At 56.4% G+C, this 13373-nt stretch overlaps 1 protein-coding gene across 1 annotated transcript in view; it reads right to left on the bottom strand.

Moving 5' to 3' along the window:
* Nucleotides 1–376: 376 nt before the first annotated feature.
* The window catches only part of COL4A2 (collagen type IV alpha 2 chain), a 191000-nt gene continuing 178003 nt past the window's right edge, over nt 377–13373 (bottom strand). Inside the window, exons 41-48 of the mRNA XM_023621825.2 lie at nt 9542–9658; nt 8543–8704; nt 8330–8428; nt 7855–8001; nt 7580–7696; nt 6073–6264; nt 4595–4881; nt 377–1405 (exon numbers count right to left, since the gene is read on the bottom strand). Coding sequence (XP_023477593.2) covers nt 1148–1405; nt 4595–4881; nt 6073–6264; nt 7580–7696; nt 7855–8001; nt 8330–8428; nt 8543–8704; nt 9542–9658 — 1379 coding nt within the window. The 3' untranslated portion in view covers nt 377–1147. The remainder of the gene's footprint in view (nt 1406–4594; nt 4882–6072; nt 6265–7579; nt 7697–7854; nt 8002–8329; nt 8429–8542; nt 8705–9541; nt 9659–13373) is intronic.

The raw sequence follows: 13373 nt of genomic DNA, 5'->3' as shown, positions 1-13373 counted from the left end.
CTCCAGAGAAATCGAAGCCAGAAACGTGTCTTGGAGACTATTTCTTGGAAACGCTGTGATTTGACTTGGACGTCCTGTCGGAACGAATCGAAGGGCGTTGGAAGGACGTTTGTGAGGGACCCACCCTCCTAATTCCCAGGAGAGACGGCTGGGAGGTCTTCTCGAAACCTTAAGGGTTATAAACACCAACAAAGCTCCCTGAGGCATGAATGACGATGCCTCAGACCGGGGTTCAAGTCTGCAGAAACTTGAACGATGAGCGCGTGCAGCCAAGCTGCGCACGTTGCTGGCTGTCGCTCGGGCCGAGGTGGTGCCCCGGCTCCCGGCAGATTTTGTGCTCTAGACTCGGGAAAGTTAAGGCAGGCAACAACGTGGGTATAAAAATGTTCAAAACCAACTTTTATTCTGTGGTTGTTACATGGGATAGAGTGGCCGTGGAGTGCATGCGCCACAGGAGTGGAGGGCCAGTCTCCAGGCGGGCTGGGCAGCGGGCACCACGGCCGCCTGCATGGCCGGCTGTCGAGGGGCCTGGCAGACGCAGGGGTCAAAGGGCTCTGCCGCCAGGGAGCTGTGCCAAACCCAATGGCCTGTGAGGACGTGGCGGAGGGACGGGCTGGAGTGTGACCGTCGGTGTTGTGAAATGAAAGGCACGGTCTGGCCGCCTGTGGGCGTGGGGACAGCCCACACCCACAGGCCGGGAGGAAACAGTGCTGTCATCACGTCGGCCTAGAGAGCAGGGCCGGCCCCCGGGAGACCCTCAGCACGGCTTCCTCCGTCTCTACCCCCCTGTTAAGTGGGTTAACTAAGGGGTGGTCTGTGGCCCCAGGAAGCGCAGTGCCTGCTCGGGGACAGGTGAGAGGTCAGCTACAGCTAGCGCGGAGCGGGGGCTACGGTGACGGGTGCTGGGGTGGGAACGGGCTCCTATACGAGGGGGAGTGTCACTGTCACAGGCGCCCGCTCTGCAGGGGGTGTGGCCGGCGCCTGTGGACGACCCGGGCTACTGGGTCTAACTGCTGGTGCTGGATTCCTTTGGTGACTTTGGTTTGCTTTTTAAAGGAAAGAGTGAAATGGATCTTGGGTCGGCAGCTGAGGTAATAGGTTAAGAACGAGCACCAAGGTGGCCGCGCCGCGGTGGCCGCAAGCGGGCTCACAGGTTCTTCATGCACACCTGGCAGCGGCTGATGTGTGTGCGGATGAGGCCCGCCTTGAGTGTGTCGGCGGAGGGCGCGCCCTGGAAGCTCTGCTCGGGGATGGTGGTGAGCCAGAAGCTGTACTTGTTGGCGTAGTAGTGGCAGGTCCCACGGCCCCCGTTGCACTCGATGAAGGGCGTGGCGCGGAAGTCCTCCAGACAGCTGCCCGGTGACACCAGCGACTGGCCGCCACCCTCGTCGCCCGCGGCCGTGTGCTGCGTAGAGGGGAGACGGGACGGGGCAGGGCTGTGAGCGGCTTGTCACTGAGGACCTTCCTCCAACTGAACCACAAACCGTGAATATCCCTCTGTGTCGACAGAGACCACCGGTGACATCCCCTTCAACGCCAGGGGTGGGCCGAGGACACGGGGGAGCCGTGCAGAGGGCGCGGCCGTGGGTGAATGTTCGCCAACATGGACAGATGATCACGGTTTGTGGTTAAGTGACAACCCGAACAGCAACAAAGCAGGTCAGAGTCAGAAGCTACAGTGGACTACAATTTAGGGAGAAAAGTACCATCTACCCCGTCATCCATTCAAAGAATGAAGTGTCTGCCTGGCAGAAGAGATACCAAAATATTGACTTTCTTTTAAAGGAAAAAGAAAATCAATACGTGGGTCGGCATCTGAGGTTGAGTTAAAAAGAATCAGCAGAGAAAGAGACCGGCCGAGCCCCGCTCTGCTGACGATCACACGAGGAAGGGAGCACGGGCCGATTTCCTGATCTCCTCTCGTTAGAAAATCTCTACTTGCTGATTTTTCTACAATCCACATGGACTGCTCGTGTGATTAATTCAATCAGAGGGCTGCTAATTAAGAATGAGTCACTGGAGGGGCCAGTGCAGGGGCGTAGTGGTTCAGTTCCTGTGCTCCCCTTGGGCAGCCCAGGGTTTGTAGGCTCGGATCCCAGGTGTGGACCTACATACTGCTCGTCAAGCCATCCTGTGGCAGCATCCCACATAAAATAGAGGAAGACTGGCACAGATGTTAGCTCAGGGCCAATCTTCTTCACCAAAAAAAAAAAAAAAAAAAAAAAGTTTCACTGGAGATGACCCTGCAGTGCCAGCTGGAAGACTGGGCCTAGGGTCTGAGGGAACATTTTCTTTGTCACTTTCAAGTTGTACTTTCTTTTGGTTTCATAAACATTTTAGTTTTTATTAAGGCACATAGTAGTCCCCCGGACCCCAACGCTTGTCTATGAGAAGTGTCACATGGCTTGGGGGAGCCAGCCTTGAGTGGAGAGCAGGGTGTGGAAGAGGAGTGTCGCACCTATGGTCTGCAGGGGACAAGAGGCCCGGGCAGGGCCCCGGTCAGCCTGTTCTGGGCACACGACAATGAGAGCCAGCCCTCTGACGAGTTTGCTCGCAGCAGCAGCCCTCCCACCCTGGGGCGACAAGCTCCCGTCGCAGGAAGCAGGCACATCTGTACTGTCTCGGCCCCACTGGGAGCCGCAGAGCCAGGACCAGCCAGGCTGGGTAAAGGCTCGGAGTTTGGTCCACAGCCACAGGCACACCTACACACGTCCATGCAAGTGCACAACACACTGTGCCTTCGGGGCACAGCAGGTCCCAGGGGGCAGGGGCTCAGAGGCGTTACAGAAGCAGGGGCAGCCTACACTGCCCTGGTGCTGACAGAGGGAAGTGCTCAGGCTGCAAGGCCGGCTTGGACATTTGGGTTTGGGACACTGCTCCCCTCATGAGGGAGAGGCTTGGTTTTAACATCTGAATTGCACAGTGGGAGTTAAAAAAAAAACAAAAGTAGGGGTGCACTATGGAAAACAGTATGGAGATTTCTCAAAAAGTTAAAAATAGAAATACCCTATGACCCAGCCATCCCATTACTGGGTAGCTATCCTAAGAACCTGAAATCAGAAATCCCAAGAGTCCGTTGCACCCCTATGTTTATCGCAGCATTATTTACAATAGCCAAGACGTGGAACCAACCTACATGCCCAGAAACTGATGATTGGATAAAGAAGATATGGTATATATACACAATGGAATACTACTCAGCCATAAAAAAAGACAAAATTGGCCCATTCCCAGCAACGTGGATGGACCTCGAGGGTATTATGTTAAGTGAAATAAGCCAGTCAGAGAAAGACGAACTCTATATGACTCCACTCATACGTGGAAGTTAATATATTGACAAGGAGATCTGATCGGTGATTACCAGGGAAAAGGGGGGTTGGGGGGAGGGCACAAAGGGGGAAGTGGTGTACCCACAACACGACTAACAATAATGTACAACTGAAATCTCACAAGGTTGTAATCTATCATACATTTAAAAAAAAAAAAAAAAAAAAAAAGTAGGGGTGGCTGGAGCTTGTCCCTCCTGACACAGAGGCATCTGAAGCTCACGGGGACCACCAGAGGGCCGCCCTGTCCGTCCCCAAAAGTCACCTCCCACGATCGGCTTCATGAAAAGCGGAATGTGCACCAGTCCCTGCACAACATTCGCATCCTGTTGCTTCCAATTACAGCAACAGTAATGCCTCTAAGAATATTAAAATATCAATACTTTTCTTTCCTTACCTAGAATCTAGGATTTTTTCCCTGTTGTTTTGACAAAATCAGCAAACATTATATAATTTATATACTATGCTGTTAATATAGTTTATGAAATATTCAACAGGTTGGGTATCCAGTCAATATAGCTGGAGTTATGACCGTCATAAGAAACATGAGTGCAATAATTGTAAACACGAGTGCTACCCCCACTGGGCTCTCCTCTCCCCCCACAGCGGGGGAGTAAGCGGGAAAGCTGCAAGAGAGCCTGCTGGGGCGCAGTCTCTGCCCTTGATTTTAAACTGAACCTGAGTGGGCCCAAACCCTGAGTTCTCTATTTTATACCCAACGGCGATCTGACGCTGGTATTCCAGGATTTTCCTCATCAGTATATACCTGCTTAAACCAACAGACTTAAAGAGATGTTAAATGTTTAACACGTCACATAGAAGTAAATGGTGACAGATGCTTCCTGAGGGCATTCTGGGTTCCGGATGGAGTCTACACAAGATACTCAGGGATCCAGAGAAAATGCTTCCCAGATTTTACCACCTGATAAACCAGAAGAGCTTCACCTTTGGTGCTCTGCTTAGTGAGATGGACAACAAGCCAAATTTATCCTAGTTACAGCCCATCCAAACGGGCCCCCTCGGGGTGGGGGCAGCCTCAGGCCTAGGCACGTGGCTCCGTTAGTGAAGTACAGGCTGGATTCTAGCTCTCACTCATCCCCTGGGCCAGGTGCCCTTGTCTAGTGCACAACCTCAACAGCTGCCCTATCTGATTATTCTTACAAAGGCAGCTCTTTTTGCTGCCTCCCCAGCCAGGGTATGGTCAGGAAGAGGAACTAGATTTCCACCTGCTTCCTTGCTCTGTGAGAGAGCAGGCAAGTCCTACATACCATGAGGAAGGAATATCCGATCCACAAACTCCGCCATCCGGCTGGGCAGTGGGGAATGGAGACGTCTTGGCTGTGGACCGCTATGGCAACGGCCGGGGCCTCACACACAGAGCAGCGGCTGATGTAGGGCCTGATGTCCTCCTCGGCCACGGGCATCATGGGCAGCGGGGCGGTGGTGGAGAGCCAGTAGGACTTGTCGTTGCGGCTGGCGTAGTAGCAGACGTCGCCGGGGTTGCAGTAGAGGAAGGGCATGGTGCTGAACCGGGCCAGGCAGGAGCCCGCTAGTCCTGCGGAAGGAGTCACAGCTCAGTGTGGCCGGAGATGCTCCTCTAGTCTGGAGGCCCCACGTCAGGGACCTGGTGAGGCTCAGCCATGCACGGGGTAGGCACCAAGCTGGGACTTTCCAATTCCTTTTCTGGGACCCAACTAGCCTGGCATTTTAGCCCTGCTCTTCTAGATGTTTCCACACGTGCCCTGGACTGAGATGGGCCAGCAGGAGGAGTCTTTACGAAAGAGCGCTTGGGCGAGGCCCATGTTGGGGTGTCTCCTTAAAACACCAGCCCCAAGACACCAGGGTGGCCGCCAAGAGGAGGGCCCGGCTCGGCACAGCACACGGGCCCTCCTGGAAGGGGCTCTGGCTGCCCCACCCCCAAATAACTACTGCTTCTGGGTAAACACATCGCTTTATATCAGGGCCAGAGTGACTCATGCTGAGTGGGGTTCCCTCACACCCGTGGCGCACAAGCTCGGAGCCGAGGCTGGGTGCCCCAGAAGCCTGTCGGGCGCCGTGCTGCCTGCTGGGCCCTGTTCCCAGCTTGATTTCAGGCCCTCATCCGTGTCTGCTTTGCCCACTTTTTAAGAACTTCTTACGGCAGTGGACCACACAGATAGGAGCGTGCACCATCATCAGAACTTGGCCTCACGGATTTCCACAAGGCACTGCCCTCGAGGTGGCCGCTGCCCTGGCCATGACACCCAGCCTCAGGCCCCTGGCCTGCTCTGAGTCGGGCCGCTACGGTTGCTGTGTATGCTTAAGGCGTCTGAATTCCTCTTGGCCACCAGGCTCACTTGCACTAACACGGGCACACACGTATCCACGTACCCATTTTCCTGGGGGTCCTATGTGACTGCCAGCCCCTCATGCCCTGGCCTGACCATCCACAGAACTTGGGGTGGAAAGAAAGAAGGGGGTGAAGCAGCTGGTGACCTCCGGGCAGAGCGGGGCGAGCACGAGGCTGGCCCCGCAGGAGCCCTGGAAGTTGCTGCGGGTTAAGAGGCAGGTCTCTGTGGTCCTGACCTGAGGTTTAGGGCATCACAGGCCATTTTGATCTTTTCTGAAACTGCGGGGGTGTGGATGGGCCCAGTGCCTTCAACCAGGAGAGACCCATCCACCTGAGAGGACCCACGACCCTCGCTGTGGCCGCTCCATCCTGACCACCCCCAGCGGGCTGGCCCCGGGGCTCACGGGCGGTACCTACCCAGGTCCTGGTTGTGGGCCTTTTCCTGGCCTTCAAAGTACAGCAGGCTGTACCCACTCCACAGCTTGTTCATGCCCACGGGGCACATGGGCTCCTGGTCCGTCTGACTGTGCTTCACCAGCAGGTAGCCAATGCTGACGCTGCGGCCGGGCATGCCGGGCAGGCCTGGGCTCCCCGGGCGGCCTGGCTCCCCTAGGGTCCGAGAGAGAGCAGCTACCTTTCAGCTGCTGTGTGGACCTTGGCCCACAGTGCACAGCTGACATCGCACGGTGACATTTACGGCTGCCACTCTGCTTTCTCCCAAGGCTGAGCTCTGGCCTTTGTAGCCAGGAGCCCTCTGGCGAGGCCTTGCCCTATGGTCCACGCTCAGCCACCGTGGGATGACGCCACTGATGTTCAGTGACAGAGCTGAACAGGGGGCGCTGACACTGATTGAGAACTAGACATCTCGGAGCTAGAGGGTCCCTAGAGGTATCTCAGCCCAGGCCCCACCGACGAATGAGCCTCCTTGACCCCAAGTGGCAGACCCCTTTGCTGGATGCTTCTGGGAGAGGCAGCCAACTGCAACCTGGGCCTTTCCCAGGGTTAGAAACCTACCTCCTGTAACATCCACTCAGGGGGCTCGATTGTGCCCCTGGAACATAAAGGACCTCTAACTGCCTCCCCCAGGACCACCCTTCAGATGCTGGAAATCGGCTGTCCCGGGGGAGCCTGCCTTCCCCACCCCTCCTTCCCACCAGGGACGTTTTCACATCTCGTCACTGTCTCATCTCGTCACTTTCTCTGCCCTTTGCTGTCCTGGTCTCCCAGCCTGGATGGCCCCTGTCTGTCCACATGTGTCTACAGATGTGCATCCCCCACGTTACTAATCTCCTGGCTGGGGGTCAGTCCCTCAGGAGGCGGTGGACTGCTACTTCCTGTGATGTGGACGCTGACAGCACCGCCCGCGTTCACCTTTAGCGCAGCGCTCCTGCAGCTGGCTCAGACTGCACGGGTGCACCACAGCACACCTCGAGAATGCTTTTTGCACACATTGTATTATTTCTGCCCTGTCCTATCCTGCAGGTGCACAGATAATTTTAAGAAATCACTAATACAAGACTTTACAATGGCTCCTGTTCATGTAATTGGTTTCCCTCAGCATATTGCCTCAGGCCTTCAAGATCTTTATGATCCTGTGTCTGGAAGTATGTTGACTGCCTCCTTCTCTGAGGCATCTGCAGATGTCTCAGAGGAGGGAAGGAAGCCAGCTGTCCTGGGGGCTCTGTGCCAGGTGTCCTGCCAGGCACGGGTACTAGGAAGCAGGGCAGGTATTACAGAGCACCCAGGCTGCAGCAAGGGCCCAGGAGCCACGGTGGGGGTGCGGAGGAGAAAGGTGGCAACCTCCCACCTCTGATGTCTATGACTCGTTTATCCCCTCCCGGGGCACCACAGTCCATGCGTCAGACCCACAGTGGGACCTGGAAGACGTCCCTGCCCTCTGCCCCCTTCGCCGTCCGCCACTCACCTTCCTGGCCGATTGGTCCCTGGTGCCCCATGGGCCCCTGGTCTCCTCGGAATCCAGGAACGGCAGACACACCGCCTCTTCCCTGGGGCCCTGCCTTCCCCGGAGCCCCACGGAGCCCTGTGCAACCATGGAAACAGGTGTGAGCGCCGTGGAAAGAGAGACAACGCTTGGCATCGCTGGTGCTTAACGCATGCTTTCCAGCAAGAAGACACAAGCGGAAACCAGGCCAATGGGAAAAGCAGCTGTTCCCCGTGGCCCCACGCCAGGGCTCCTACCTGGTTCTCCTGGGGGGCCCTGGGGCCCCATCTCTCCCTGCGCCCCCGGGGGGCCTCTTCTTCCCTGCGGACCCACTGGCCCCCGCTGGATGGCAATCTTCTGAGGGATTCCTGCAATCCCCGGGGACCCCACAGCACCTGGGGTACCTGGAGGGGAAAAGAAAGGCCAGTTGACACACGGGAACCACTTCACTTTCTTGCTCTGATCTTGACTCCAGTTTTTCACCTGTTGAAACCAGTCTTGGAGCTTCTAGAACAATCTCACCCCAGAGATGAGATGGACAATCTCCCACCTGGCAGGTGGCTCAGTGCTGCCCTTCTGGCATCACTGTCATTCCCTGAGCCCCCCGGGAGCCTCGGAAGGCCCCTCTTGGCTTCCCCTTTGCACATTAGGGTTTGGGCCCATGCTCCCGCAGTCCTCCCCAGTGCCAGCTGACCTGAGCAGGCGGCTCTGCCGGTGCAGACGGTCACTTACCCGGGAGTCCGCGGTCTCCTTTGGGTCCCTTGGGGCCTCGGTCGCCCACGCTCCCGGTGGGTCCTGTGTTCCCCATGAATCCTTGCTCACCTCTGGGCCCTTCCGGACAAGCAGGACATTGAGGACACCCACGTCCAGGTGGGGGCTCCAGTCACCTCTGCCCAGCGCCACCAGCCTCCCCCAGAAGAGGAGCCTCTGAAAGGGTACAGTTACCTTTTTCTCCTGGGAGACCAAACACGCCAGGCCGGCCTTGGGGCCCAGGGTCTCCGCCCCATCCTTTGGTCCCTGGGTTTCCTGTAACTCCTGGGTTCCCCTCCTCTCCTTTGCTTCCGGGAAGAGCAGCAGGCCCAGGTGGCCCTGGGGGACCTCGATAACCTATCGACATTGGTCAAAGAAAGGGGAGTTGAGGGGCTGGCCCACTGGCACAGTGGTTAAGTTCGCATGTTCCGCTTCGGTGGCCCGGGGTTTGCCGGTTCGGATCCTGGGTGTGGACACGGCACCACTTGGCAAGCCATGCTGTGGCAGGCGTCCCACATATAAAATAGAGGAAGATGGGCACTGACGTTAGCTCAGGGCGAGTCTTCCTCAGCAAAAAGAGGAGGATTGGCAGCAGATGTTAGCTCAGGGCTAATCTTCCAAAAAAAAAAAAAAAAAAAAAAGAAGAAAGGGGAGTGAAATGGGAGGAAGGTAGGGTCATGGCATGCAGTGCCGGGCGCCACCAAAGGAGGCGCCCAAGGGGCCCGACGCAAAGTCATCCGTTTAGGGGACATTCTTCGGCAAGTCTGTAACACTGGACGAAGTGTTTTTTTTATTGAGGTAAAATATCTGTACCATAAAACTTACCATCTTAACCATTTTTTTTACGGTTCAGTAGCATTAAGCACACTCACACTGTTGTGCAACCATTGCCACCATCCATCTCAGATCTTTTCATCTTTCCAAACGGACACTCTGTCCCCATTAAACACTAACTCCCAGTCCCCTCCCTCAGCCCCTGGGGACCCCATTCTCCTTTCTGTCTCTGGAATGTGACGGCTCTGGGACCTCATAGCAGCGGAATCACACAGTATCTGTCCTTCGTGGCTTACTTCACTCAGCATAATGTCCTCGAGTCAGGAAGGAAAGGCTGTCTGTCCCTAACGGAGTCAGGGCATCGCCAGCTCCTGCCCCCAGAGACTGCAAAGCACAGAAAGAAGCGTGAGTCCTGCTTACCTTCCAGGCCGAATATCCCCGGCGCCCCTTTGTCACCAGGTGACCCAGAGATGTTGGAAGGGGGGGTGATGCCTGGGAAACCCCGAAGTCCTGGACTCCCGACTGGGCCTCGCTCCCCTTAGGAGGGAAACAGAAGAAGTCCTTTTTAGTGCCAGCATCCAGCTTCTTGACCTCTGTCTCCCCCGCATGCTCACCTGTCTGGGAGCACAGCCGCCAAGGAGAGGCGGTGATGGAAGGGGCCCCAAGGCCAAGCACACAGCAGGCCCTCAGGGTGGGTTCGGGGAGGTAGGGGCTGTGTGGGCCCCACTTCCCAGCCCCCTTCTGCTGCCTCGAGGGTCCCAAGGACCCGCCTCTGCTGGGTTTTCATCCTTATGGGCATGCTACTTGCTCAAGGGACCGCCTGCCCATGCTTGGCTGCAGGGCTGGCCAAGAGTCACTCCTGCTCGCGATACTGCTGCCCGTGGGTGATGCCTCGGCCCCGCTAGGAAGGCCTCACCTGAGAGCTTAGCTCTGTCAGCTCGGCTAGCACTTGTGATGGGGTGGAAGGTTCCAGAATGGGCAAGACGAGGCTTAGGGACTGCATGGATGTTTTAGTCCTCCCTGTGACCATCTTTCAGTATCTCGGATCCTGGCTCTGGACAGAGGCCATCCTCACTACTCAGATTTTGTATTTTCCACGCTGCCTCCTCACTAAGACTTGCTATGACCCCAAATCGATACTTGTGGCATTCCTAGTTACCAACGACTGTTGATGGAAATGTGACCAGGGGCTGGCCGGACCCTGACCTGTGTGTCCACTAGGGGCAGAGGCTCCGTGTTCACCAAGTCAGCGTGTGTGGCGACTTTACAGAACATCATGTCTGCAGGGAACCAGAATCGACCACATTGAGTCAGGGGCTGGAGCCGGGTGGCTCTTGTCGAGGACAGACCATGGAGGGCAGTCCCCACACGAGGGATCCGTGGGAATTCTACTGCTCCCTGAGCTTGAGTCAACACGTCACTGACGGGCGCCCGTATGTGCCAGGCGGGCTGGGCGCTGCCGAGGCCGTGGGAAGTGAACGGCCAGCGGGGAAGGCCGTTAGCTCTGTCCTAATCGCCATACGAGTTTCTGTGTTCCCCTGAGTTCTGGGCACTGAGAGGTTAGTACCAGAACCCTGCAAAAAATCCGAATGGCGGAGTGTCCAGGGACCATCGTTTCCAGTCTGGAGAGAAGAGTGAGCTGGGGCAACACAGTCAAATGTGTGAGACCAGAACAGGTAACCAACAGTGGGCTCCTGTGTCCCCACGTGGTTTTGCGACTAATCGATGTTCATTAGCAACACGAGGGACTTCCACACCGGGGCTCTGATGCCCATCATGGGGAAAGGACCCATTCATGTGACTTCTGAGTGGGACGGAGAAACACTTAGAACGGTGTCGCCTTGGTCTCACTGATTACAGGCCATAAGCAGGCGGATTTACTAACCCTGCAGGGACAGACCGCCGCCACCTCCAGTTTGACATAAAATGACACCCGTGGAGCTGTTACTATTGTCACAAAGTAACTGAAACAGATGGTGAGGGTCAGGGGATAAGAGGACGACTCTGGGGTTAGAGGATGCAGACTGGCCAGATGCCCGTGAAAACACACAGAACTTCACTCTGGGAGCCGTCACTTGCCCACGAGAACATGGAGCGAGCGGGCGTCAGCTGGCTGGAATCAGGACCCAAACAACTCCGTGCGCCGGCTGGCCCCCACGGATCTCCCTAAGTACTGAAATAAGCACTCTGACTAATGCAGGGGCGAGGAAAGGCCACTGCGCACAGCTCAAAGGCAAACCATGACCCAAAGGCAAATGTCAGCCGCAGAGATAACTGAGGCCGCAAATTCGAGCTTCTGGCCTGAGATGTCACTCGTCCGATGGACGCCAATAGAGTGGGATTATTTCCCTATTGTCAGAGAAGAGAGTCAGGCCTGACCGACCAGCCTGGGAATGTCACTCGCAAAGTCACCTTTCCCTTATCCCGGCCAGAGGCTGAGGCCCGGGGGCAGCAGGAAGATCAGGACTGCTCAGAGGCCACCAGGTCATTGGGTGATTGTGACCTTCATGCAGGATGAGGGTCTCGCAGAGGACGATGGCTTTAAAGAAGGGACGCTGTGCTCAGGATTGTTGGGAGCCCAAGGCACGCTCTGGGTCCCCTTGACGGCGTGCGGGGATCTGCACCTTCGGTTCAGGCAGAGTTTTGAGAAACGGACGCTGCACAGGCGAACGGGCGATGGGACCGTCAGGGCTCAGTTAGGGATGTTCTGGGGCACACATAACTTCTCCAACTGAGGTCAGAGTTTCCCTAGTTTACAACGTTCCCCCAGGACAGACATTTACCAAGCACTTATCCCACACCAGGCACTTGGCCGAGGTACAAATGGGGGCATGAGAGGTAACTTCTGCCCTTGTGGAAACTGTAACCGTGCCTCGTTGTCAGTTTCAGAGCCTGAACAGCACGCCGTGTGAGTCAAACCTTTAACCCTCGTGACACGGATGGTAAGAGCTGATGCTCAGCATCTTCGACCACACAAAGTTAATTCTCATGAGCCAAAGAACAGCAGTGCTCTTCAGTGAGACTCAAAAATAGAAACCAGAAGCCTGGCACGGCAATTTCAGCTTGCTATGTGGCCTCAGCGTCCCAGATTCTGAGACTGGAGGAACCCTGGAGATGGTAGTTGACCCCTTGGCTGCACAAATGAGAAAACGGAGGCCCCTCAGAGGGTTGTGGCGCTGGGACCCCACCTGACGCTCTTGGCTCCTGGTGGGCTCCTCTGGATGCCAAGCCTTCACCGGGTTTAAAGCGAATAACTGTTTAAAAGCTTTCCTGCTCACAGAGCAGGTGCTCAGAGCACGCCGTGTGAGTCAAACCTTAACCCTCGTGACACGGACGGTAAGAGCTGATGCTCTGTGAGCGCTGTCCTCGGGCCAGGACTGCGTGGCATTGATGCCTCGCTTCCCTCTGTCCCCCTGCGCGAGGTCTCACCTCCATCTCCACCGGAGTCTTTCCCGTCGCTGTGTCCCCTGACCCCTCTCAGAGGGCAGACAGGTGAACTGACAAGCATGACTGAAAAAATGCCATGTTTCGAGGCCCTTCGTGAAGCCAGCACTGATGGCTGGGCTCCTGTGTGTGAGAGCCTCATCTGTACTACCTCACTGAATCCTCCCAGCGCCCAGACAGGGCGTTTCTCCCCTCATTTTGCAAAGTTGTGTCAAGATCACACTGCTCATGAGGCAGCACAAGAACACACACACACAGGCATCTGACTCTATAGTGGTGGGAACGGCCAACTCCACTGAGGACTCTTGGGGGGGCTTGTGACAGTAGACTGACCCTAGATCCTCATCCCTGAGTAGGGTCTGTGCTGGTGGACTGATCCTAGATCCTCACCCTTGACTGGGGTCTGTGCTGGTGGACTGACCCTAGATCCTCACCCCTCACTGGGGCCTGTGCTGGTGGACTGACCCTAGATCTGACTGGGGCCTATGCTGGTAGACTGACCCTAGATTCTTACCTCTGACTGGGGCCTGTGCTCGTGAACTGATCCTAGATCCTCCCCCCTGACTGAGGCCTGTGCTGGTAGACTGACCCTAGATCTTCCCCCCGACTGAGGCCTGTGCTGGTGAACTGACCCTAGATCCTCACCCTTGACTGAAGCCTGTGCTGGCGCACTGACCCTAGATCCTCACTCCTGACTGAGGCCTGTGTTGGCGCACTGACCGTAGATCCTCACCTCTGACTGGGGCATGGGCTGGTGGACTGACCCTAGATCCTCACCTCTGACTGGGGCCTGTGTTGGTGGACTGAC

This window comes from Equus caballus, chromosome 17 (genome assembly GCF_041296265.1).
Source record: "Equus caballus isolate H_3958 breed thoroughbred chromosome 17, TB-T2T, whole genome shotgun sequence".
Taxonomy (NCBI): Eukaryota; Metazoa; Chordata; class Mammalia; order Perissodactyla; family Equidae; genus Equus; species Equus caballus.
The sequence above is the reverse complement of the archived record's forward strand: the minus strand, read 5'-3'. Positions and strand labels throughout refer to the sequence as shown.